Source organism: Oncorhynchus masou, chromosome 33 (genome assembly GCF_036934945.1).
Source record: "Oncorhynchus masou masou isolate Uvic2021 chromosome 33, UVic_Omas_1.1, whole genome shotgun sequence".
Lineage (NCBI taxonomy): Eukaryota > Metazoa > Chordata > Actinopteri > Salmoniformes > Salmonidae > Oncorhynchus > Oncorhynchus masou.
This window is the reverse complement of record NC_088244.1, coordinates 13087675-13113238: the sequence shown is the minus strand read 5'-3', so window position 1 is coordinate 13113238 and position 25564 is coordinate 13087675. Positions and strand designations below refer to the sequence as shown.

Genomic DNA, 25564 nt, shown 5'->3' with positions numbered 1-25564 from the left:
CACATGAAAGATGCACAGACAGACACTCGCAGGCAGTCAAAACACACACACACACACACACACACACACACACACACACACACACACACACACACACACACACACACACACACACACACACACACACACACACACACACACACACACACACACACACACACATTCACGCACACATACACTTATTATTAAATGATTGTGCATGCACTCACTTGCTTACTCACTCCTGCATGCAAACAGTCAGTCATCCACACGTGAGTTCGCTATGCCCGCACGCCCACACACACACCATCCTTTGACTGACATTTTCAGTAGGGCTGCCACAGCGATGAGATCACAGGGCTAATATCATAACGCTTGTCAACAGAGGAGAACATCCTCACACAAACGCGCACGCACGCACGCACACACACACACACACACACACACACACACACACACACACACACACACACACACACACACACACACACACACACACAGCAGTTTCACAGGCAGCGTCTGACTCTGACATTTCCCTCTGAGTACCAGGCTAACCGGTCAGACCTTTAGAGAATGTTACTCATCCATTCCTCTCTCATGCTTCTTTTATTTCTCTCCTCCTTATCTGTTTGTTCCTGGATGTCTGGATGTCCACGTATATCAGGCACCAGATCCTCTATGGCTTCAGTCACAGTAAAAAGACAGTGTATCACTTCATCTGTCCGTCTGTCTGTCCGTCTCTGGCTTTCTGGTGACTTCTGAAGCTGACCAGCTAGACACACAGACAGTTGTAAAGATCACGTTATTACTCACCACAAAACGGGTAGGTAGACGGACGGAGAGACCTATAGCCAGACAGACAGACCTGCAGACAGACAGACAGACAGACAGACAGACAGACAGACAGACAGACAGACAGACAGACAGACAGACAGACAGACAGACAGACAGAGAGACCTGCAGACAGACAGACAGACAGACCTGCAGACAGACAGACAGACAGACAGACAGACAGACCTGCAGACAGACAGACAGACAGACCTGCAGACAGACAGACAGACAGAGAGACCTACAGACAGACAGACAGACAGACAGACAGACAGACAGACAGACCTGCAGACAGACAGACCTGCAGACAGACAGACAGACAGACAGACATACCTGCAGACAGACAGACATACAGACAGAGAGACCTGCAGACAGACAGACAGACAGACAGACCTGCAGACAGACAGACAGACATACCTGCAGACAGACAGACAGACAGACAGACCTGCAGACAGACAGACCTGCAGACAGACAGACAGACATACCTGCAGACAGACAGACAGACAGACAGACATACCTGCAGACAGACAGACATACAGACAGAGAGACCTGCAGACAGACAGACAGACAGACAGACCTGCAGACAGACAGACAGACATACCTGCAGACAGACAGACAGACAGACAGACAGACCTGCAGACAGACAGACAGACAGACAGACAGACAGACCTGCAGACAGACAGACATACAGACAGAGAGACCTGCAGACCTGCAGACAGACAGACAGACCTGCAGACAGAGAGACAGACAGACAGACAGACAGACAGACAGACAGACACTGACAGACAGGCATGTGAGCACGCGCGCACACACACACATACACACACACACACATACACACACACACACACACACACACACACACACACACACCCTTCAGATTGTGGTGGCTTCCTGAAAAGCCATTAGAATGGTAATGTGAGGTGGAGTGAATCGGAGAGTCCCTCACCAGACCAGACCCAGCTGGGTGAGAGGGGAATCATTCACCATAAGATGTTGTTCCATGCACATATCACTGCCATTGTGTTTATGTGTGTGTGTGTTGTGATACTCAGTGACAGGTTGCCTGTGGGAGGCAGGGCTGGCATACTGTGGCATTTACGTGCAGACTAAAGGTGAGTCTGCAGGTAGCACAGCTTGCTAGTGCATTGTGGATGGTGCCAGAGGAAGGGCTGAGAACACACACTCCTGCTCAGAGGATTGCAGGTTCAATCCCAGAGCTAGGCAGTCCTCTGTCTTAACCCTATCCCAAACCTTACTCCTTGCTGGAATTCATGTCTTCCCCTAACCTTAACACTTTTATCTAACCCTTCCCCTTCCCCTAACCCTAGCCCTCACCTTAACACTTTTATCTAACCCTAACCTTAACACTTTTATCTAACCCTAACCTTAACCTTAACCCTTTTATCTAACCCTTCCCCTAACCCTAACCCTAACCTTAACACTTTTATCTAACCCTTCCCCTAACCCTAACCCTAACCTTAACCCTAACCCTAACCTTAACACTTTTATCTAACCCTTCCCCTAACCCTAACCTTAACCTTAACCCTTTTATCTAATCCTAACCCTAACCTTAACCCTTTTATCTAACCCTTCCCCTAACCCTAACCCTAACCTTAACACTTGTATCTAACCCTTCCCCTAACTCTAACCCTAACCTTAACCCTTTTATCTAACCCTAACCCTAACCCTAACCTTAACCTTTTTATCTAATCCTAACCCTAACCTTAACCCTTTTATCTAACCCTTCTCCTAACTCTAACCTTAACCTTAACCCTTTTATCTAACCCTTCCCCTAACTCTAACCCTAACCTTAACCCTTTTATCTAACCCTTCCCCTAACTCTAACCCTAACCTTAACCCTTTTATCTAACCCTAACCCTAACCTTAACCCTTTTATCTAACCCTAACCCTAACCCTAACCTTAACCCTAACCTTAACCCTAACCTTAACCCTTTTATCTAACCCTTCCCCTTCCCCTAACCCTAACCTTAAACCATTTATCTAACCCTTCTACTAAACCTAACATTAACCTTAACCCTTTAACCTAACCCCTAAACTTAACCCTACCCTTAACCCTAACCCTAACCCTAAATCCTACCCTAGCTAGAATTCATATAATATCATAAATTTTTGCAAATTCGTAACATATCATACGAATTGTAATTTGTATCATATTATACGAAATGGATGAATACATACCATATGAGATATAACATAGCATACTAAATGTCTAGGCTTTACATACAGAATAATACAAAATGCTCTGAGATCAGGTTGTGTTGATAACCTCACTCTGGGGAGAGGAGAGGAACAAACACACACGCTAATATGCAAACACACCGGCGAACACAAGCATACATGCACGTAGAAGCAAGCAGAGTACCCACTCTTAGGAAAAGAGACAAATAAAGACGGCGAGAATCAGCTACCCACAATGCCCTGTAGGCTTACACAGCAGACTGCATGCCAGCGAGGTGGTGGGGATGGAGTCAGTGTGTGTGTGTGTGTGTGTGCGCGTGTGTGGCTGTGATGGAGTTTTTTGTTTGGAGCATCCAGAAGCCCTTAGGGTGTCATTACTTCTGTTGCTGAATGAAATAGCTTCAATCTACATAGTGGCCAAGCGTGTGTGTGTGTGTGTGTGTGTGTGTGTGTGTGTGTGTGTGTGTGTGTGTGTGTGTGTGTGTGTGTGTTATCGAGTGTGTTACCATGGTGACATATGTTGTTATAAGCAGTAGGCAACAGATTCACTTAATTTATATGATCCTTATGAACAGTATTGTGGTGTTTTGCTGCTAATATTAATTGTAGTAAAGGATTGGTGTAAACTACTATAACTCTCTCTCTCTATCTGTTTCTCTATCTCTCTCTCTCTCTCTCTCTATCTGTCTCTGTCTCTCTCTCTCTCTCATATACATATATATATATCTCCCTACAGCGTCTGGTGGAGGCAGCAGAGGAGGCACACCTGCAACATGAAGATGACCCAGACCTACAGGTATGTGACAGTAGAACGTATGTTAGCTCCCAGAGCTCGTGCTTTAGCTTCGTGGGCTAACACGGTCCTGTGTTGCACAGGTGATCTACGGTTCAACATGTTGGGGTTATTAACATGAATATGACGACCAGAGGAATTGTGTTCTACTGTATGTGATGGAAATAGTGTTGGACCACATAAATAGTTATCATATAGGAGAGTGTTTTGAAGATCCACAAACTAAATGGCCCAGAAGATGACAAGAACCACATAGCCACAGCTAGATAGCTTAGTTTAAATGCAGGAAGGGCAGGAAGAGAGGGAAAAGCATTAGCAATTTCATTCATGTCCGTTTCACTTCACTGGCTAACCCTCTTTTCCCTTCTAAAAATACACCTCAGGGTGCAAGCCCAGAAAGACCCATAATCTGGCCATGTGTCTTCCCACTTTCAAATTAAACCTCTCGTAGATATAATACACACACACACACACACACACACACACACACACACACACACACACACACACACACACACACACACACACACACACACACACACACACACACACACACACACACACACACACACAGAGAGACAAGAGCATGCAGAAATAGACTCAGACATATCTGCATACTCAGTCCAACACAGCTTTCTCTCTACCTCAGTTATGCTTCAAATCCATTTGAGCGGCTTTAGCAGGGAGAGAGCAACTTTAGCATGTGTGCGTGTGTGTGTCGAGCGGATTGGATTGAAGGGAGAGATGAATTGAATTTCCAATTGAAGGATTACAAATAGTTTTCAGTTTTTGGGGGTATTTTTTCACACAATTATGCCCAAATTTTTCACATTTGTGTTTTTTAATCAGAAATGATTGCTTATTGGTGCCTTCATGTGTGTACAATATTATTGTTCTCAGAATTTTTTTATCATAGATTATAGTTATGTATGGAAATGTTTTCATTTTGTAAAACGCTATATATTCATTGTTTAGCAGGAATGGAATGTTCTTCTTAACACTGACCCTGGTCTCTTAACACTGACCCTGGTCTCTTAACACTGACCCTGGTCTCTTAACACTGACCCTGGTCTCTTAACACTGACCCTGGTCTCTTAACACTGACCCTGGTCTCTTAACACTGATCCTGGTCTCTTAACTCTGACCCTGGTCTCTTAACACTGACCCTGGTCTCTTAACACTGACCCTGGTCTCTTAACACTGACCCTGGTCTCTTAACACTGATCCTGGTCTCTTAACACTGATCCTGGTCTCTTAACACTGACCCTGTTCTCTTAACACTGACCCTGGTCTCTTAACACTGACCCTGGTCTCTTAACACTGACCCTGGTCTCTTAATATTGACCAGTCTTTTAACACTGACCCTGGTCTCTTAATATTGACCAGTCTTTTAACACTGACCCTGGTCTCTTAACACTGACCCTGGTCTCTTAATATTGACCAGTCTTTTAACACTGACCCTGGTCTCTTAATATTGACCAGTCTTTTAACACTGACCCAGGCATTGCTCCCCTCTCACCTGTGTCAGCAGGTCCCCCCTCATTTTACAGAAGCAAAACAATTTGGCATTTAAGGGCTTTGTTGATGTTGTCCATCAGATTATTTCATTACTATGTTTGGATAGTCCTCTCAGTGTCTGTATCATTAATGTTTGGTTAGTCCTCTCAGTGTCTGTATCATTAATGTTTGGTTAGTCCTCTCAGTGTCTGTATCGGTAATGTCTGGTTAGTCCTCTCAATGTCTGTATCATTAATGTTTGGTTAGTCCTCTCAGTGTCTGTATCATTAATGTTTGGTTAGTCCTCTCAGTGTCTGTATCGGTAATGTTTGGTTAGTCCTCTCAGTGTCTGTATCATTAATGTTTAGTTAGTCCTCTCAGTGTCATTCATTAGTGTTTGGTTTGTCCTCTCAGTGTCTGTATCATTAATGTTTGGTTAGTCCTCTCAGTGTCTGTATCGGTAATGTTTGGTTAGTCCTCTCAGTGTCTGTATCAGTAATGTTTGGTTAGTCCTCTCAGTGTCTGTATCAGTAATGTTTGGTTAGTCCTCTCAGTGTCTGTATCAGTAATGTTTGGTTAGTCCTCTCAGTGTCTGTATCAGTAATGTTTGGTTAGTCCTCTCAGTGTCTGTATCAGTAATGTTTGGTTAGTCCTCTCAGTGTCTGTATCAGTAATGTTTGGTTAGTCCTCTCAGTGTCTGTATCAGTAATGTTTGTTTAGTCCTCTCAGTGTCTGTATCAGTAATGTTTGTTTAGTCCTCTCAGTGTCTGTATCAGTAATGTTTGGTTAGTCCTCTCAGTGTCTGTATCAGTAATGTTTGGTTAGTCCTCTCAGTGTCTGTATCAGTAATGTTTGTTTAGTCCTCTCAGTGTCTGTATCAGTAATGTTTGGTTAGTCCTCTCAGTGTCTGTATCAGTAATGTTTGTTTAGTCCTCTCAGTGTCTGTATCAGTAATGTTTGGTTAGTCCTCTCAGTGTCTGTATCAGTAATGTTTGGTTAGTCCTCTCAGTGTCTGTATCAGTAATGTTTGGTTAGTCCTCTCAGTGTCTGTATCAGTAATGTTTGGTTAGTCCTCTCAGTGTCTGTATCAGTAATGTTTGGTTAGTCCTCTCAGTGTCTGTATCAGTAATGTTTGGTTAGTCCTCTCAGTGTCTGTATCAGTAATGTTTGGTTAGTCCTCTCAGTGTCTGTATCAGTGAGTGTGATGGGTCTCAGGCTGTTAGTGTCGAGGGCAGCAGCAGTAGTTTATGGGTGTAATTATTTGTCATAGATGAGCTCAGTAAAGTGAGGAATGTTGTTTCAGTTTATTGACAGGGCTATAGGTTTGATAGTATGGCGCTCCCTCTCTCAGTACCCGTTGGAAACAGTAAAAAAACAAAACAGACTTGCCTAGTTAAGTAAATAAAATAAGCACATGCTCCATTTCACATTGCACTTTCAATGATGACTAAGAAATGTTTTGAAAAGGAAAAATTAAAACGTGTGCTCTTATTGGACATGATCAACTACTCCCCCCATTGACACCCCGCTGCACACGCCCCCAACTCTCACTAACCTTACCTGCTACTCCCCAATGAACATTCTTTATCCTGCTGCTCCCCGCCCCCCCTTCTACTCTTTCTATGGACATTCCACCCCCTAACAATTTTTACTCTGCCCCCCACCCCAACAACATTCATCACTGTTGCAGTTGTTAATATGTATATTATTACTTTTTTGTTTTTATTTCACTCAATGGTCATTCTGCTGCTCCCCCTGTGGTCATTCCCCCCACCCCCTCAATGGTCATTCTGCTGTTCCCCCTGTGGTCATTCCCCCCCCCCACCCCCTCAATGGTCATTCTGCTGTTCCACCTGTGGTCATTCCCCCCACCCCCTCAATGGTCATTCTGCTGTTCCACCTGTGGTCATTCCCCCCCCACCCCCTCAATGGTCATTCTGCTGTTCCCCCTGTGGTCATTCTGCTGTTCCCCCTGTGGTCATTCTGCTGTTCCCCCTGTGGTCATCCCCTCCAGCCCCTCAACAGTCTTTACTCCACCCCAGTGGACATGTATATATTCATCACTGCTACTGTTGTTATTATATAGTGCTCTTTCTATTATAATATTTTTGCTGTACCCTGCAATCACACCTGCAACCCTATACATGTGACCACAGTATTAAACAATCTGAATCTGAGTTGATCTCCCGTTTTCTTCAGTTTTGTGCCTTAACACAACCCAGCTCTGGTCACTACTAAAGAACGACCCAGCTCTGGTCACTACTAAAGAACGACCCAGCTCTGGTCACTACTAAAGAACGACCCAGCTCTGGTCACTACTAAAGAACGACCCAGCTCTGGTCACTACTAAAGAACGACCCAGCTCTGGTCACTACTAAAGAACGACCCAGCTCTGGTCACTACTAAAGAACGACCCAGCTCTGGTTACTACTAAAGAACGACCCAGCTCTGGTCACTACTAAAGAACGACCCAGCTCTGGTCACTACTAAAGAACGACCCAGCTCTGGTCACTACTAAAACACGACCCAGCTCTGGTCACTACTAAAGAACGACCCAGCTCTGGTCACTACTAAAGAACGACCCAGCTCTGGTCACTACTAAAGAACGACCCAGCTCTGGTCACTACTAAAACACGACCCAGCTCTGGTCACTACTAAAGAATTACAGGTAGCCTACATTGACATCAGATAATTTCTTGAAACTTGATGTCAATTCTGCTGGGGATGATTCCATTTTACCTGGGGACTCCCATCAGCCATTTTGAGATTCAAGCCATTCAACACAGGTATGTAGGTAGGTACTGTAGGTAGCTATGGGTCCGCTGTTGCCATGGTGACAGCCCAGTTATGTGTAATTGCGTGCTGACTTTTCAGAGGTAATGGGGATGATGGAGGAGAGGTAATGTGAGTGTCTAAGCAGAGATAATGACAGGTCATGTAATCTAGTCCCCATATCATTATCACCTGGTCCCCTGAGATGGGGACTATCTGGGATCAGATACGTTCAATACAGTCGGATTCAATAGTGGATGAATGTATCGACCAGTTTGTTGTGTGTTGTGTGTGTGAGTGCGTGTGCATGTGTGCATATGTGTATTGTGTGTGGTATGTGTGTGCGTATTAGTAGTGTGTGTGTGTGTGTGTGTGTGTGTGTGTGTGTGTGTGTGTGTGTGTGTGTGTGTGTGTGTGTGTGTGTGTGTGTGTGTGTGTGTGCATATTGTACTGTTAAATCAGAAGGTTGCTGCTCAGTGCTTTTGAGTGCTGTAAAAGTAGGAGGCTGATCACTAGAAAAATATTTTGTTTTCGGACGTTTGAAAAGCTGCTGAGAACGTGGATATATTCCTCAGTGTTCACAGCCAGAGGGAGCTGCTTAGACCACTGTACCACAGCAGTTCACAATGCTCTATCAAGCCATGAGAATACTTCAAGATACTTGATGGTAATAGGGCATCGTTTTTTTTTTTTTTTTTAAAGCCTTCCCCAACCATAGCCCTACCCTTAACCACTAGTAATTAAACCCTAAACTGTTAACCTTTGAGTTGTTTATGATTTAATGCTGTACCCATGTGGATCTAACCCTGTAACCATATGGAATTATCCCTGTAACTATGCAGAATTAAGCCGGAAAAACTAGACGTTCATCCATAATATGTCGGTTTGGAAGGGAAACTATGAGATCTTGTTGCAAGAAGAGCTAAGACAGTGTGATTGTCTCTAATTGCGTATTGAACTTTCTGAATGTGTAATTAAACGGTTGGGTTCCCTACTCGGTAGAGATCAGAACTTGTGTGTGCGTGCCTGTGTGTGTAATGTAACTGTGTGTGTGTGTACGTGCCTGTGTGTGTAATGTAACTGTGTGTGTGTGTGCGTGCCTGTGTGTGTAATGTAACTGTGTGTGTGATGTAACTGTGTGTGTAATGTAACTGTGTGTGTAATGTAACTGTGTGTGTAATGTAACTGAGTGTGTAATGTAACTGTGTGTGTAATGTAACTGTGTGTGTAATGTAACTGTGTGTGTGTAATGTAACTGTGTGTGTAATGTAACTGTGTGTGTGTGTAATGTAACTGTGTGTGTAATGTAACTGTGTGTGTGTGTAATGTAACTGTGTGTGTAATGTAACTGTGTGTGTAATGTAACTGTGTGTGTAATGTAACTGTGTGTGTAATGTAACTGTGTGTGTGTGTGCGTGCCTGTGTGTGTAATGTAACTGTGTGTGTAATGTAACTGTGTGTGTAATGTAACTGTGTGTGTAATGTAACTGTGTGTGTAATGTAACTGTGTGTGTGTGTAATGTAACTGTGTGTGTGTAATGTAACTGTGTGTGTGTGTGCGTGCCTGTGTGTGTAATGTAACTGTGTGTGTAATGTAACTGTGTGTGTAATGTAACTGTGTGTGTAATGTAACTGTGTGTGTAATGTAACTGTGTGTGTGTAATGTAACTGTGTGTGTGTGTAATGTAACTGTGTGTGTAATGTAACTGTGTGTGTGTAATGTAACTGTGTGTGTAATGTAACTGTGTGTGTAATGTAACTGTGTGTGTGTGTAATGTAACTGTGTGTGTAATGTAACTGTGTGTGTGTGTAATGTAACTGTGTGTGTGATGTAACTGTGTGTGTAATGTAACTGTGTGTGTAATGTAACTGTGTGTGTAATGTAACTGTGTGTGTAATGTAACTGTGTGTGTGTGTAATGTAACTGTGTGTGTAATGTAACTGTGTGTGTGTAATGTAACTGTGTGTGTGTGTAATGTAACTGTGTGTGTAATGTAACTGTGTGTGTAATGTAACTGTGTGTGTGTGTAATGTAACTGTGTGTGTAATGTAACTGTGTGTGTGTAATGTAACTGTGTGTGTGTGTAATGTAACTGTGTGTGTAATGTAACTGTGTGTGTGTAATGTAACTGTGTGTGTAATGTAACTGTGTGTGTAATGTAACTGTGTGTGTGTGTAATGTAACTGTGTGTGTAATGTAACTGTGTGTGTGTAATGTAACTGTGTGTGTGTGTAATGTAACTGTGTGTGTAATGTAACTGTGTGTGTAATGTAACTGTGTGTGTGTGTAATGTAACTGTGTGTGTAATGTAACTGTGTGTGTAATGTAACTGTGTGTGTGTGTAATGTAACTGTGTGTGTAATGTAACTGTGTGTTTAATGTAACTGTGTGTGTAATGTAACTGTGTGTGTGTGTAATGTAACTGTGTGTGTGTAATGTAACTGTGTGTGTGTGTGCGTGCCTGTGTGTGTAATGTAACTGTGTGTGTAATGTAACTGTGTGTGTAATGTAACTGTGTGTGTGTGTAATGTAACTGTGTGTGTAATGTAACTGTGTGTGTGATGTAACTGTGTGTGTAATGTAACTGTGTGTGTAATGTAACTGTGTGTGTAATGTAACTGAGTGTGTAATGTAACTGTGTGTGTAATGTAACTGTGTGTGTAATGTAACTGTGTGTGTGTAATGTAACTGTGTGTGTAATGTAACTGTGTGTGTGTGTAATGTAACTGTGTGTGTAATGTAACTGTGTGTGTGTGTAATGTAACTGTGTGTGTAATGTAACTGTGTGTGTAATGTAACTGTGTGTGTAATGTAACTGTGTGTGTAATGTAACTGTGTGTGTAATGTAACTGTGTGTGTAATGTAACTGTGTGTGTAATGTAACTGTGTGTGTGTAATGTAACTGTGTGTGTACATGCGTAGCCCTCACAGTGGCTTTTCAGATCTGTCTCTCCTGCTGAACACACTGAATAGATAGTAATTATCACCAGCCATGCTAAAAATACCCCTTCCCATCCTGCTGTAGGGTGAAGCCTCTTCCATCGCTATTTGGCTTTATTATAAATTGTTTGTGCTTTTTTGGTTATTGGATACATATTTGGCTGGCAGCAGTTTGATATACATTTCCTTATCTTGCCTATCCAGAGCTCTCTCTCTCCCATGTGGAACCAGCGGGATAATCTGCTCCCATTCTGATTTTCTCCCTCAGTCAGTGTTCATGCAAATGGCCATGCTCCACCCCTCTTGCCCTCTGCAGCCAATCAAATCTCTCCCTCAAGTTGAATATGTGGTAATTACCCAATCACAGACTCGTGTGACAGAACTGGGACCAATCGAGTGGGACTGAAATGGCGTCTGAGTCGTAGTCATCAAACAGTAGCTTCCTTCCGTTTTTCACATTCTGTTGTTCTACTGTGTGAATGTTTGGCAGGGGTGTTTTGAGAGGCAATCCCCTCACCCTCTGCTGTGTTCTCCCTGTCTTCCTGCCAGTTTAGATAATTCCCCCTCTCCCCCTGGCTTCTGATAGCCAATCACTGTTCTCCCTGACTTATGATAGCCAATCACTGTCATCTCTGACTTATGATAGCCAATCAAAAGCCCCACTCAGCAAGGCCAAATTAGATTTTCGAGGGGAGCATCTGAATTGTTCGCTCCTCGCATCCTTTCTCCTCACTCCTTCTCAAAACCCGTTGCACGAGAAAGCCAGAATTCCCTCCTGCATGAACTTCTCCTCCAATGGGTTTTGAGAAGGAGTGAGGAGAGAGGAAGCGAGGAGTATAAAATTAAGATTCTCCCATGATCGGTGTTGGGGTATCAGAATGGTGGAAATAGGGGAGGAGTAGAGGGATGGAGGGATGGATGACACATATAGTACACCTTTCAAACCAAGGCGTTTATTTTGCTCCCTTTAGCATCCCGCCAATGAAGGGTATTGCCGGTGACAAAGCCTCTACTTTTTTCCCCGTGGAAACCGATCTAGTCATGATTGCGGTGTAAAGTTCTTCCTACGGCTTAGTATGAAATGTAACCGCACTGCTATGGTGGCATTGGCACGCACTATGCTCTTAAGCTGTTGATGGTTGCTAGGCAGTGCCTGTTACTACGATCCTCCTGGCAGGTCTAAACTTTGCGAAGCATGTCACTTCACCCAACTCATCGCATAGTCCACATGCACTGCATTCCTCAACCACAACTGGATGCAGGGGCGCAACTTTCACTGGGACGGGAGACGGGGGGGGGGGGAACATGTCCCTCCCAAACACATTCTGAAATTGCATTTTTGTCCCCCCAGTTTTCTCATTGGATACAAAAGCTGGTAACGGTGTGCTTTAGGACCATGCGGACGCCTCCATGCGGTCGGCTAGACTGTTTGGAGTGTTTATCCATCTGGATAAAAATAATTCTCATAACAAATAATTATGCCCCCCCCACTTCTAAAACCAAAGTTGCACCCCTGTCTGGATGGATCCATAAGGATTTACTGTGGGAATAAATATCAATGAATGATGAAAATATTGGGATAAAGTATGCTCATGCATTGAAGACATCAAATTGTTGCTTACTGAAAAACCCAAAGCCATCCAATTGTTGTAATACATTTGAAACAATAGTCTTAATGCGCGTGGTCAACTATTTCAGCACCGTTTGGTGCTTTAAGACAATCCTGGGGACTCATTTTGATACATTTAACATTTAAGTCATTTAGCAGACGCTCTTATCCAGAGCGACTTACAAATTGGTGAATTCACCTTCTGACATCCAGTGGAACAGCCACTTTACAATAGTGCATCTAAGTCATTAAGGGGGGGGGTGAGAAGGATTACTTATCCTATCCTAGGTATTCCTTGAAGAGGTGGGGTTTCAGGTGTCTCCGGAAGGTGGTGATTGACTCCGCTGTCCTGGCGTCGTGAGGGAGTTTGTTCCACCATTGGGGGGCCAGAGCAGCGAACAGTTTTGACTGGGCTGAGCGGGAACTGTACTTCCTCAATGGTAGGGAGGCGAGCAGGCCAGAGGTGGATGAACGCAGTGCCCTTGCTTGGGTGTAGGGCCTGATCAGAGCCTGGAGGTACTGCGGTGCCGTTCCCCTCACAGCTCCGTAGGCAAGCACCATGGTCTTGTAGCGGATGCGAGCTTCAACTGGAAGCCAGTGGAGAGAGCGGAGGAGCGGGGTGACGTGAGAGAACTTGGGAAGGTTGAACACCAGACGGGCTGCGGCGTTCTGGATGAGTTGTAGGGGTTTAATGGCACAGGCAGGGAGCCCAGCCAACAGCGAGTTGCAGTAATCCAGACGGGAGATGACAAGTGCCTGGATTAGGACCTGCGCCGCTTCCTGTGTGAGGCAGGGTCGTACTCTGCGGATGTTGTAGAGCATGAACCTACAGGAACGGGCCACCGCCATGATGTTGGTTGAGAACGACAGGGTGTTGTCCAGGATCACGCCAAGGTTCTTAGCGCTCTGGGAGGAGGACACAATGGAGTTGTCAACCGTGATGGCGAGGTCATGGAACGGGCAGTCCTTCCCCGGGAGGAAGAGCAGCTCCGTCTTGCCGAGGTTCAGCTTGAGGTGGTGATCCGTCATCCACACTGATATGTCTGCCAGACATGCAGAGATGCGATTCGCCACCTGGTCATCAGAAGGGGGAAAGGAGAAGATTAATTGTGTGTCGTCTGCATAGCAATGATAGGAGAGACCATGTGAGGTTATGACAGAGCCAAGTGACTTGGTGTATAGCGAGAATAGGAGAGGGCCTAGAACAGAGCCCTGGGGGACACCAGTGGTGAGAGCGCGTGGCGAGGAGACAGATTCTCGCCACGCCACCTGGTAGGAGCGACCTGTCAGGTAGGACGCAATCCAAGCGTGGGCCGCGCCGGAGATGCCCAACTCGGAGAGGGTGGAGAGGAGGATCTGATGGTTCACAGTATCGAAGGCAGCCGATAGGTCTAGAAGGATGAGAGCAGAGGAGAGGGAGTTAGCTTTAGCAGTGCGGAGCGCCTCCGTGATGCAGAGAAGAGCAGTCTCAGTTGAATGACTAGTCTTGAAACCTGACTGATTTGGATCAAGAAGGTCATTCTGAGAGAGATAGAGGGAGAGCTGGCCAAGGACGGCACGTTCAAGAGTTTTGGAGAGAAAAGAAAGAAGGGATACTGGTCTGTAGTTGTTGACATCGGAGGGATCGAGTGTAGGTTTCTTCAGAAGGGGTGCAACTCTCGCTCTCTTGAAGACGGAAGGGACGTAGCCAGCGGTCAGGGATGAGTTGATGAGCGAGGTGAGGTAAGGGAGAAGGTCCCCGGAAATGGTCTGGAGGAGAGAGGAGGGGATAGGGTCGAGCGGGCAGGTTGTTGGGCGGCCGGCCGTCACAAGAAGCGAGATTTCATCTGGAGAGAGAGGGGAGAAAGAGGTCAGAGCACAGGGTAGGGCAGTGTGAGCAGAACCAGCGGTGTCGTTTGACTTAGCAAACGAGGATCGGATGTCGTCGACCTTCTTTTCAAAATGGTTGACGAAGTCATCTGCAGAGAGGGAGGAGGGGGGGAGGGGGAGGAGGATTCAGAAGGGAGGAGAAGGTGGCAAAGAGCTTCCTAGGGTTAGAGGCAGATGCTTGGAATTTAGAGTGGTAGAAAGTGGCTTTAGCAGCAGAGACAGAGGAGGAAAATGTAGAGAGGAGGGAGTGAAAGGATGCCAGGTCCGCAGGGAGGCGAGTTTTCCTCCATTTCCGCTCGGCTGCCCGGAGCTCTGTTCTGTGAGCTCGCAATGAGTCATCGAGCCACGGAGCGGGAGGGGAGGACCGAGCCGGCCTGGAGGATAGGGGACATAGAGAGTCAAAGGATGCAGAAAGGGAAGAGAGGAGGGTTGAGGAGGCAGAGTCAGGAGAAAGGTTGGAGAAGGTATGAGCAGAGGGAAGAGATGAGAGGATGGAAGAGGAAAGAGTAGCGGGGGAGAGAGAGCGAAGGTTGGGACGGCGCGATACCATCCGAGTAGGGGCAGTGTGGGAAGTGTTGGATGAGAGCGAGAGGGAAAAGGATACAAGGTAGTGGTCGGAGACTTGGAGGGGAGTTGCAGTGAGGTTAGTGGAAGAACAGCATCTAGTAAAGATGAGGTCGAGCGTATTGCCTGCCTTGTGAGTAGGGGGGAAGGTGAGAGGGTGAGGTCAAAAGAGGAGAGGAGTGGAAAGAAGGAGGCAGAGAGGAATGAGTCAAAGGTAGACGTGGGGAGGTTAAAGTCGCCCAGGACTGTGAGAGGTGAGCCGTCCTCAGGAAAGGAGCTTATCAAGGCATCAAGCTCATTGATGAACTCTCCGAGGGAACCTGGAGGGCGATAAATGATAAGAATGTTAAGCTTGAAAGGGCTGGTAACTGTGACAGCATGGAATTCAAAGGAGGCGATAGATAGATGGGTAAGGGGAGAGAGAGAGAATGACCACTTGGGAGAGATGAGGATCCCGGTGCCACCACCCCGCTGACCAGAAGCTCTCGGGGTGTGCGAGAACACGTGGGCGGACGAAGAGAGAGCAGTAGGAGTAGCAGTGTTATCTGTGGTGATCCATGTTTCCGTCAGTGCCAGGAAGTCGAGGGACTGGAGGGAGGCATAGGCTGAGATGAACTCTGCCTTGTTGGCCGCAGATCGGCAGTTCCAGAGGCTACCGGAGACCAGGAACTCCACGTGGGTCGTGCGCGCTGGGACCACCAGATTAGGGTGGCCGCGGCCACGCGGTGTGGAGCGTTTGTATGGTCTGTGCAGAGAGGAGAGAACAGGGATAGATAGACACATAGTTAACAGGGTACAGAAGAGGCTACGCTAATGCAAAGGAGATTGAATGACAAGTGGACTACACGTCTCGAATGTTCAGAAAGTTAAGCTTACGTAGCAAGAATCTTATTGACTAAAATGATTGAAATGAAACAGTACTGCTGGAGTAGGCTAGCTGGTAGTGGCTGCGATGTTGACACTACACTAATCAAGTCGTCCGTCGAGTGTAATAGTTTCTACAGTGCTGCTATTCGGGGGCTAGCTGGCTAGCTAGCAAGGTTGATTGCGTTCCGTTACTTAAAAGAACGACAATAGCTGGCTGGCTAACCTAGAAAATCGCTCTAGGCTACACAATTGTCTTAGATACAAAGACGGCTATGTAGCTAGCTAGCTACGATCAAACAAAACAAACCGTTGTACTGTAATAGTTACAACAGTGCTGCTATTCGGGGGCTAGCTGGCTAGCTACGTTAGAAGAACGACAATAGCTGGCCAGCTAACCTAGAAAATCGCTCTAGACTACACAATTGTCTTAGATACAAAGACGGCTATGTAGCTGGCTAGCTACGATCAAACAAATCAAACCGTTGTACTGTAATGAAGTGAAATGAAAATGTGATACTACCTGTGGAACGACGCGGAATGTTGACCGGGTAGTTGGAGTTCAATTCGGTAGAGGTTGGCTAGCTGTTGGCTAGCTAGCTAGCAGCATTTCCTACGTTAAGGACGACAAATAGCTGGCTAGCTAACCTCGGTAAATTAAGATAATCACTCTAAGTCTACACACTCTAAACTGCACAATTATCTTGGATACGAAGACAACTATGTAGCTAGCTGACACTACGCTAATCGAGTCGTTCAGTTGAGTGTAATAGTTTCTACAGTGCTAGTGGACAGTGGATGTTAGCTAGCTGCTTAGCTGCTTAGCTAGCTGCTTAGCTAGCTGCTGGGCAGATACGTTAGGACGACGAAATACGATAATTATGCAATTGTCGTTGATACAAAGACGGCTATGTAGCTGGCTAAGAAGAAATTGCTAAGATTAGACAAATCAAACCGTTGTACTATAACGAAATGTAATGAAAAGTTATAAAAAGTTATACTACCTGCGGACCGAAGTGTAGATGCGGCCGCTCGCTCCAATCAATCGAGGTCAGATTTTTATTTTCAATGAATCTCCGTTTGGATATTGATTAGGCTACAATTAGACTGCGGAATTGTTAGCTGAATTGAGGTGAGTGCAGCTCATGATCATCGTGTCTAGTCGACTGATAGATTATCACTGACCAGAACATTGTGACAGCGTGTTGTGTATTTTATCAAGTGCATTAGTAACCGAGGTCTACAGTACTTCCGGACTAAAGCACGTGGCTCGTCTTAATCAATCAATGTGATTTTCTTTCATTGAATCTCTGTCTGTATATTTGGTTACCTCTGTCGGGGCAAATAAGTGGAGGTTATATACAATAGTTCATCTATCGCTGATTAGGAACATTTAGTATGTAATAATGTAGCCTCAATCAATTGTAGGTCTATTATTTTGTTAGATTGCACATAGGCAATTCCAAATGCCCCGTGAAGCTTGTGAAATATGGACACGAGACCCACCCTATTATTTTCTTTTGGTATCAGGATGAAGATACTCTGAATGTAAGACGTCTGCTCCCTAACAAAGCGGAGTGAGGATTGGAAAGAGATGAAACTTGGATGAAAAAAACTATGGGCTTAACTATGAACTGTATTCTGTTATATTTAATGACATTCTTATAGCGTAATTCCAAAATACTGTACATGTGTGTTGACTGATCAGGGTAGCCTGGTAAGTGTGACTTGTCTGTTTAAGGAACAAAATCACTATTGGTTTCATGTGCATGGAGCAGCCATTTAGAATATAGGATGCACAGACCAGCTACATAACACAGCCTTCATTTTATTAGTCATAAAAGGCTTTTTAGAACCTACCTCAAATGAATTAATAATGGATTACATTGTGATGCTGTACATTCAATGGATTTATTAACATAGACATCCATCCACATCGCCCACATCTACTCCTACTCCTTACCCTGCTGGCGTGTGCATGGGAGATATAGAAGGCCTATCATGGCAAGAATGCCATAAAAAACAGGACTGTTTTAATTGGGTTCTAAAAAACATTGCTTGATTTTTTTTTATTTTTTTTTACTGGGCGACATAGCGTAAAGTCTCTCTGTATAGTGTATTATATATAAGTAGATTTAGGAAGGATTGACTTGGTGACCATAGAGCCCTTCTCTGTTCAGGAAAATAGCTGTATTTATACAGCTTACCTGTTCTATTCCTCCTCCAGCCTGTGTGGTGTGTGTTGTTGATGGTCTGGAGATGGGAATGTTTAAACCATTCATTCAGCAAATGGCCTTGCTTGTCTACAGGAACACACACACGCACGCACGCACGCACGCACGCACACACACACACACACACACACACACACACACACACACACACACACACACACACACACACACACACACACACACACACACACACACACACACACACACACACACACACACACACACACACACACACACACACACACACACACACACACACACACACACACACACACACACACACACACACACACACACACACACACACACACACACACACACACACACACACACACACACACACACACACACACACACACACACACACACACACACACACACACACACACCTCCTTTCAACTAATCTATCTCACCCAGTAGGTGGCTCGACAGGAGAATGGGTTCTTCAGCGGATCTTCTCTTTTTCTTCCTTTGTCTCTCATTCTCTTCCTCTCTTCCTTTCCTAGGGTTGCAACATTCAGGGAAATTTCAATAAATTCCCAGGTTTTCCTGAAATCCCGGTGAGAGGTTTTCCTGAAATCCCGGTGAGAGGTTTTCCTGAAATCCCGGTGAGAGGTTTTCCTGAAATCCCGGTGAGAGGTTTTCCGGAACGAGGAGGGAATCAGGAATCCTCCATCCAGGATCTCTGGAAGACCAGGGAATTTATGGAATTTCTGTAACCTTACCCTCTCTTCACTCCTTTTGCCCATTTCATTCTGTGTTTTAAATCCTTTTTATTTTCACTTTTAAAATATGCAATACCATTTTGTTTTAGAAGATAATATAGAGGGGAGAGCAGTTGCATTATAGTGTAGGATGATGTGCTATATATGGTGTTGTTTTATACCATGACATATTATTCAGATCTGCATAATATGATCGCCATGTTTAAAATTCATGTTGCAGAATGATTTGCAGAGCGGAAAATAGCTCAGCTATGATTAACATGAAAGCTTGTCTCATTCCATTATAGATGAGCTCCTAGAACGTCAGAAGGCTTTAACAAATACACCAGAGAAAGCATTGGGAACACAACCACATGTTATTTGACATCATGGTTGTAATGGTATAGGATGCTGAAATGTTTTTACAATGTGATTCATGTCTACCTGCTTTTGGAAGGCTTCACTAGGAGCTGAGGTAAACAGTTATTGTGTTGACACAGGAAGTATGTGTTTCTCACTTTTCCTAAACTTCCAAATGTTTCAGTTTTCACAGAAACCCAGACCAGTCCATGGCTCTGAGCTGTTTACCATAGTTATTTACATTTGTACATGTCCCCTGGGCTATTTACTGCTCCCAGTTTCACACCCAGGGAATCACAGGTCCCAGATAAACACACTGTGACGAGTGGAGGAGGAGGAGAGGCGAGAGAGAAGAAGGGTGGGGGGGAGAACAGGAGAGGTGAGGTGGAGGGGGGGACAGGACAGGCGGTGAGTGAAGGGTAGGGGAGAAGAGAGGAGAGGAGAAAAGACAAGCCAGAGAGCATATGAGAAGGTGGGAAAGGAGAGGAGGGAAATGAAGAAGAGTGGTGAGGAGAGGAGAGGTGAGCAGAGTTTAAAGTCAACGCTTTAGGCTGTTGTGTCATGGTTAACACTATGGATCAAAGACAGCCACCTTATCTTTCACCCCGAGGCTGTTGTGTGTGTGTGTGTGTGTGTGTGTGTGTGTGTGTGTGTGTGTGTGTGTGTGTGTGTGTGTGTGTGTGTGTGCGTGCGTGCGTGCGTGCGTGCGTGCGTGCGTGCGTGCGTGCGTGCGTGCGTGCGTGCGTGTGTGTGTAGTTTTAGGTGAGACGTTTGTTGTCAAGGAGGGAAAGGGAGCAGAGAGATTTCTCGAAATTCCCAAGCATTTTTACTTTCACAGGAGCCAATGGACGATAACGCCTGAGGTTTGTCTTTTTAAATGCTAAGTTAAAAGATGAACATGGACACACTTTCTACTTCTCTGTCAACTCTTTTTCCCTCCCTCCCTCCCTCCCTCCCTCCCTCCCTCCCTCCCTCCCTCCCTCCCCTCCCTCCCTCCCTCCCTCCCTCCCTCCCTCCCTCCCTCCCTCCCTCCCTCCCTCCCCCACCTCTCCCCTCAATATCTTTCACTGTCTCCCTCTTCTCATCTGTATGAGTGGGTGTTGATAGGCCATCAACCATTACGTGCTGTGATGAGGGACTGCATTAGTGGTGAATGAGTGTGTCTGCGTGTGTGGGCGTGTGTGTGCGCGTGTGTGGGCCTGCATTAGTGACACAGGGGAAACCTTCACTGTGCAGAGTCAGGGATCCTATCTGTCGTTACTGAAGGCCAGCTGATGAGTGCATTTTTTCTCACTATTTAAACCCACACACTGTGAATTTAAACTAGTCAATTAGAGACGGCATCAATTATGCATCAATGTTGATGTTTCTTTTACCTGGGATATTCTGTAACGGCCCCGAGACAGCAGATTTTACCTGGGATATTCTGTAACAGCCCTGAGACAGCAGATTGTACCTGGGATATTCTGTAACAGCCCTGAGACAGCAGATTTTACTGGGATATTCTGTAACAGCCCTGAGACAGCAGATTGTACCTGGGATATTCTGTAACAGCCCTGAGACAGCAGATTGTACCTGGGATATTCTGTAACAGCCCTGAGACAGCAGATTGTACCTGGGATATTCTGTAACAGCCCTGAGACAGCAGATTGTACCTGGGATATTCTGTAACAGCCCTGAGACAGCAGATTGTACCTGGGATATTCTGTAACAGCCCTGAGACAGCAGATTGTACCTGGGATATTCTGTAACAGCCCTGAGACAGCAGATTGTACCTGGGATATTCTGTAACAGCCCTGAGACAGCAGATTGTACCTGGGATATTCTGTAACAGCCCTGAGACAGCAGATTGTACCTGGGATATTCTGTAACAGCCCTGAGACAGCAGATTGTACCTGGGATATTCTGTAACAGCCCTGAGACAACAGATTGTACCTGGGATATTCTGTAACAGCCCTGAGACAGCAGATTGTACCTGGGATATTCTGTAACAGCCCTGAGACAGCAGATTGTACCTGGGATATTCTGTAACAGCCCTGAGACAGCAGATTGTATCTGTCCTCTAGCTATTTCTTTGTATTATTTTCCCTCACTCTTTCTCTTTCTCTGTCTCTCTCACAAAGACACACACACACACACAAACACTTTTTTAAGAGCAGTGTTCCGTGGTTGTTGTGTCTCTAAGCTGAATCAATAGTAATTGTTTGTCTCATCATCGTCCCAGCAGCCAGAGGCCAAATAGAGCTTTAGGTTCATAAAGCTGGGCCTGCAACTGATAAACACAGCTAAAGACAAGTCAAGCACTGTCTGTATGGTTATGCAGACAGAGAGAGGCAGCATACAGACAGACAGACAGACAGACAGAGAGAGAGAGAGAGAGAGAGAGAGAGACTAACTATTTGCCCATCATTGTAACACTGTATACAGCCATAATGTGACATTTGAAATGTCTCTATTCCTTTGGAACTTGTGTAACGTTTACTGTTCATTTGAATTATTTATTTCACTTTATCATCTATTTCACTTGCTTTGGCAATATAAACATGTTTCCCATGCCAATAAAGACCTTTGAATTGAATTAGAGAGAGACAGCAGACAGAGAGCACTGGAAAGAGAGAGAGCGATAGAGACAGAAGACTGACAGAGAAAGTGTGAGAGAGAGAGAGAGTGACTGCTTATTTAGTTTCCCTTTTGTACTTTAACCGTTTGTACATCGTTACTGGAAATATACATTATACTGTATATATACATATTATGACATTTGAAATGTCTTTATTCTTTTGAAACTTCTGTGACTGTAATGTTTACTGTGTTTATTGTTTATTTTACATTTGTATATTATCTACTTCACTTGCTTTGGCAATGTTAACATATGTTTCCCATGCATATAAGTATTGCATAGCCTTGCTATTGAGAAAGGCCACCATGGAGGGGGCAGGTGGAGGTGGAGCTGGAGGGTACAGGGAGCAGGTGGAGGTGGAGGAGGCAGGTGGAGGTGGAGGGGGCAGGTGGAGCTGGTGGGGGCAGGGAGGAGGTGAAGGTGGAGGGGCAGGTGGAGGTGGAGGGGGAAGGTGGAGCTGGTGGGGGCATGGAGCAGGTGGAGGTGAAGTGGGCAGGTGGAGGTGGAGGGGGCAGGTGGAGCTGGAGCTGGAGGGGGCAGGTGGAGGTGAAGGGGGCAGGTGTAGGTGGAGGGGCAGGTGGAGCTGGTAGGGGCAGGGTGCAGATGGAGGTGGAGGGGGCAGGTGGAGCTGGAGGGGGCATGTGGAGGTGGAGGGGGCAGGTGGAGCTGGTGGGGGCAGGGAGCGGGTGGAGGTGGAGGGGGCAGGTGGAGCTGGAGGGGGCAGGTGGAGGTGGAGGGGGCAGGTGGAGCTGGTGGGTGTAGGGAGCAGGTGTAGGTGGAGGTGGAGGGGGCAGGTGGAGTTGGAGGGGGCAGGTGGAGGTGGAAGGGGCAGATGGAGCTGGAGGGTGTAGGGAGCAGGTGTAGGTGGAGGTGGAGGGGGCAGGTGGAGTTGGAGGGAGCAGGTGGAGGTGAAGGGGCAGGGATCAGGTGCAGGTGGAGGGGACAGGTGGAGGGGGCAGGTGGAGGAGCAGGGAGCAGGTGAAGGTGGAGGGGGCAGGTGGAGATGGAGCTGGAAGGGGGAGGTGGAGTTGTAGGGGGCAGGTGGAGGTGAAGGGGGCAGGTGGAGTTGGAGGGGGCAGGTGGAGGGGGCAGGGGGCAGGTGGCAGATGGAGGTGAAGGGGGAGGTGGAGGAGGAGGGGGCAGGGTGTAGGTGGAGTTGGAGGGGGCAGGGGGGGTGGAGGTGGAGGGGGCAGGGGGCAGGTGGTGGTGGAGGTGGTGGGAGCAGGTGGAGGTGGAGGGGCAGGTGGAGGTGGAGATGGAGGGGGCAGGTGGAGGTGGAGGGGGCATGTAGCAGGTCGAGGTGGAGGGGGCAGGTGTAATTGGAGTTGGAGGGGGAAGGGGGGCAGGTGGAGGTGGAGGTGGAGGGGGCAGGTGAACAGGTGGAGGTGGAGGGGCAGTTGGAGGAGGAGGAGGTGGAGGGGGCAGGTGGAGGTGGAGGTGGAGGTGGAGCTGGAAGGGGCAGGGGCAGGTGGAGGTGGAGCTGGAAGGGGCAGGGATCAGGTGGAGGTGGAGGGGGCAGGGGCAGGTGGAGGTGGAGGGGCAAGTGCAGGTGCAGGAGGAGGGGGCAGATGGAGGTGGAGGGGGCAGGTGCAGTAGAAAACCTAAACAGTATATTTTACCTCTCAGCTCCCCTATCAAATACAAAAAAATCATACAGAAAACCTAAGAGAATTAACAACAATGATAAATGGTTTGATTAAGAAAGCAACAACCTAAGAAATACATTTGAGTCCCAGAATACTGAGTCTACGCCTTCATTTTGGTGAATCACTAAAACAATACAGAAATACGCTACAGAAAAGAAGGAACAGCACGTCAGAAATCAGCTCAATGTACTTGAAGAATCCATAGAATCTAACCACTTCTGGGAAAATTGGAAAACGCTAAGCAAACAACAACACAAATAGTTATCTATCCAAAATGGAGATGTATGGATAAGCCACTACTCCAGTCTTTTTGGCTCTATAACGAAGAACAAAGAGCAAAAACATATACATGATCAAATACAAAAAAATTATTAAAAACTACCAGAACCCACTGGATTCTCCAATTACATTGAATAAACCACAGAACAAAATACATACCCTCCAACCCAGAAAGGCCTTTAGTTTTTGATGGTATATTTAAATTCAATTATATAATACACTGTACAGACCACAAATTCCAATTGGCTATAGTTAAACTCTTTAACATCATCCTTAGCTCTGGCATCTTCCCAAATATTTAGAACTGGACTGATCACCCCAATCCAAGAAAGTGTAGACAAATTTGGGAAAATCCTCTGCATTATCATAAACAGCAGACTTGCACATTTCCTCAGTGAAAACAATAGACTGAGCAAATGTCAATTTGGATTTTTACCAAATTCCAGTATGACAGGCCACGTATTCACCCTGCACACCCTAATTGACAAAGAACCAAACCAAAACAAAAGGAAATGTCTTCTCATGCTTTGTTGATTTCAAAAAACGTTTTACTCAATTTGTCATGAGGGTCTGCTATACAAATGGATGGAAAGTGGTGTTGGGGGAAAAGCATATGACAATATAAAATCCATGTACACAAACATTTTTGCAAAAAACCCACACAATTCTTTCCACATGGCTGTGGGTGAGACTGGGATGCAGCTTCAGCCCCACCCTCTTCAACATATAAATCAACGAATTAGCGAGGGCACTAGAACTGTCTGCAACACCCGGCCTCACCCTGCTAGAATCTGAAGTCAAATGTCTACTGTTTGCTGATGATCCGGTGCTTCTGTTCCCAACCAAGGAGGTCCTACAGCAGCACCTAGATCTTCTGCACAGATTCTGTCAGATTCTGGGCCCTGACAGTAAATCCCAGTAAGACATAAATAACAGTGTTCCAAAAAAGGTCCAGTTGCCAGGACCACAAATACAAATTCCATCTAGACACCATTGTCCTAGAACACACAAAGCACTGTGCCTACCTCGGCCTAAACATCAGCGCCACAGGTGACTTCCACAAAGCTGTGAACGATCTGAGAGACAAGGCAAGAAGGGCCTTCTATGCCATCAAAAGGAACATACAATTCGAAGGTTGAGGAGGCAGGTGGAGGGTACAGATGGAGGTGGAAGGGAAGGGAGCAGGTAGATGTGGAGGGGCAGGTGGAGATGGAGGGGGCAGGTGGAGGGGGCTGGAGGAGTTGGAGGTGGAGCAAGAAGGGGCAGGGAGCAGGTGGAGGAGGAGGGGGCAGGTGGAGGTGGAGGGGCAGGTGGATGTGAAGGGGGAGGTGGAGGTGGAGGGGGCAGGTGGAGGTGAAGGGGGCAGGTGCAGGAGGAGGTGGCAGGTGGAGGTGAAGGGGCAGGTGGAGGTGAAGGGGGAGGTGGAGGTGGAGGGGGCAGGTGGTGGTGAAGGGGGCAGGTGGAGGTGAAGGGGGCAGGTGGAGGAGGAGGGGGCAGGTGGAGGTGAAGGAGGCAGGGAAAGGTAGAGGGGCTTTCTGTCTCTGGCAGGCTGACTCCTCTTCTCTGGAATCTCACTCTAGACAGAGACTGAAGAGACCATTGTCTTGTATAGAACCTTCACTACTGTCTCTGTCTCTGTCTCTGTCTCTGTAGTCTGTCTCTGTCTCTGTCTCTGTCTCAGTGTCTGTCTCTGTTTCTGTTTCTGTCTCTGTCTCTGTCTCTGTAGTCTGTCTCTGTCTCTGTCTCTGTAGAGTGTCTCTGTCTCTGTCTCTGTTTCTGTCTCTGTAGTCTGTCTCTGTCTCT

General features: G+C 46.2%; 1 protein-coding gene across 1 annotated transcript in view; it reads left to right on the top strand.

Moving 5' to 3' along the window:
* cacna2d3a (calcium channel, voltage-dependent, alpha 2/delta subunit 3a) overlaps positions 1-25564 on the top strand; it is a 348945-nt gene that overhangs the window by 91858 nt on the left and 231523 nt on the right. Inside the window, exon 4 of the mRNA XM_064956460.1 lies at positions 3746-3805. Within this exon, the coding sequence (XP_064812532.1) occupies positions 3746-3805 (60 nt within the window). The remainder of the gene's footprint in view (positions 1-3745; positions 3806-25564) is intronic.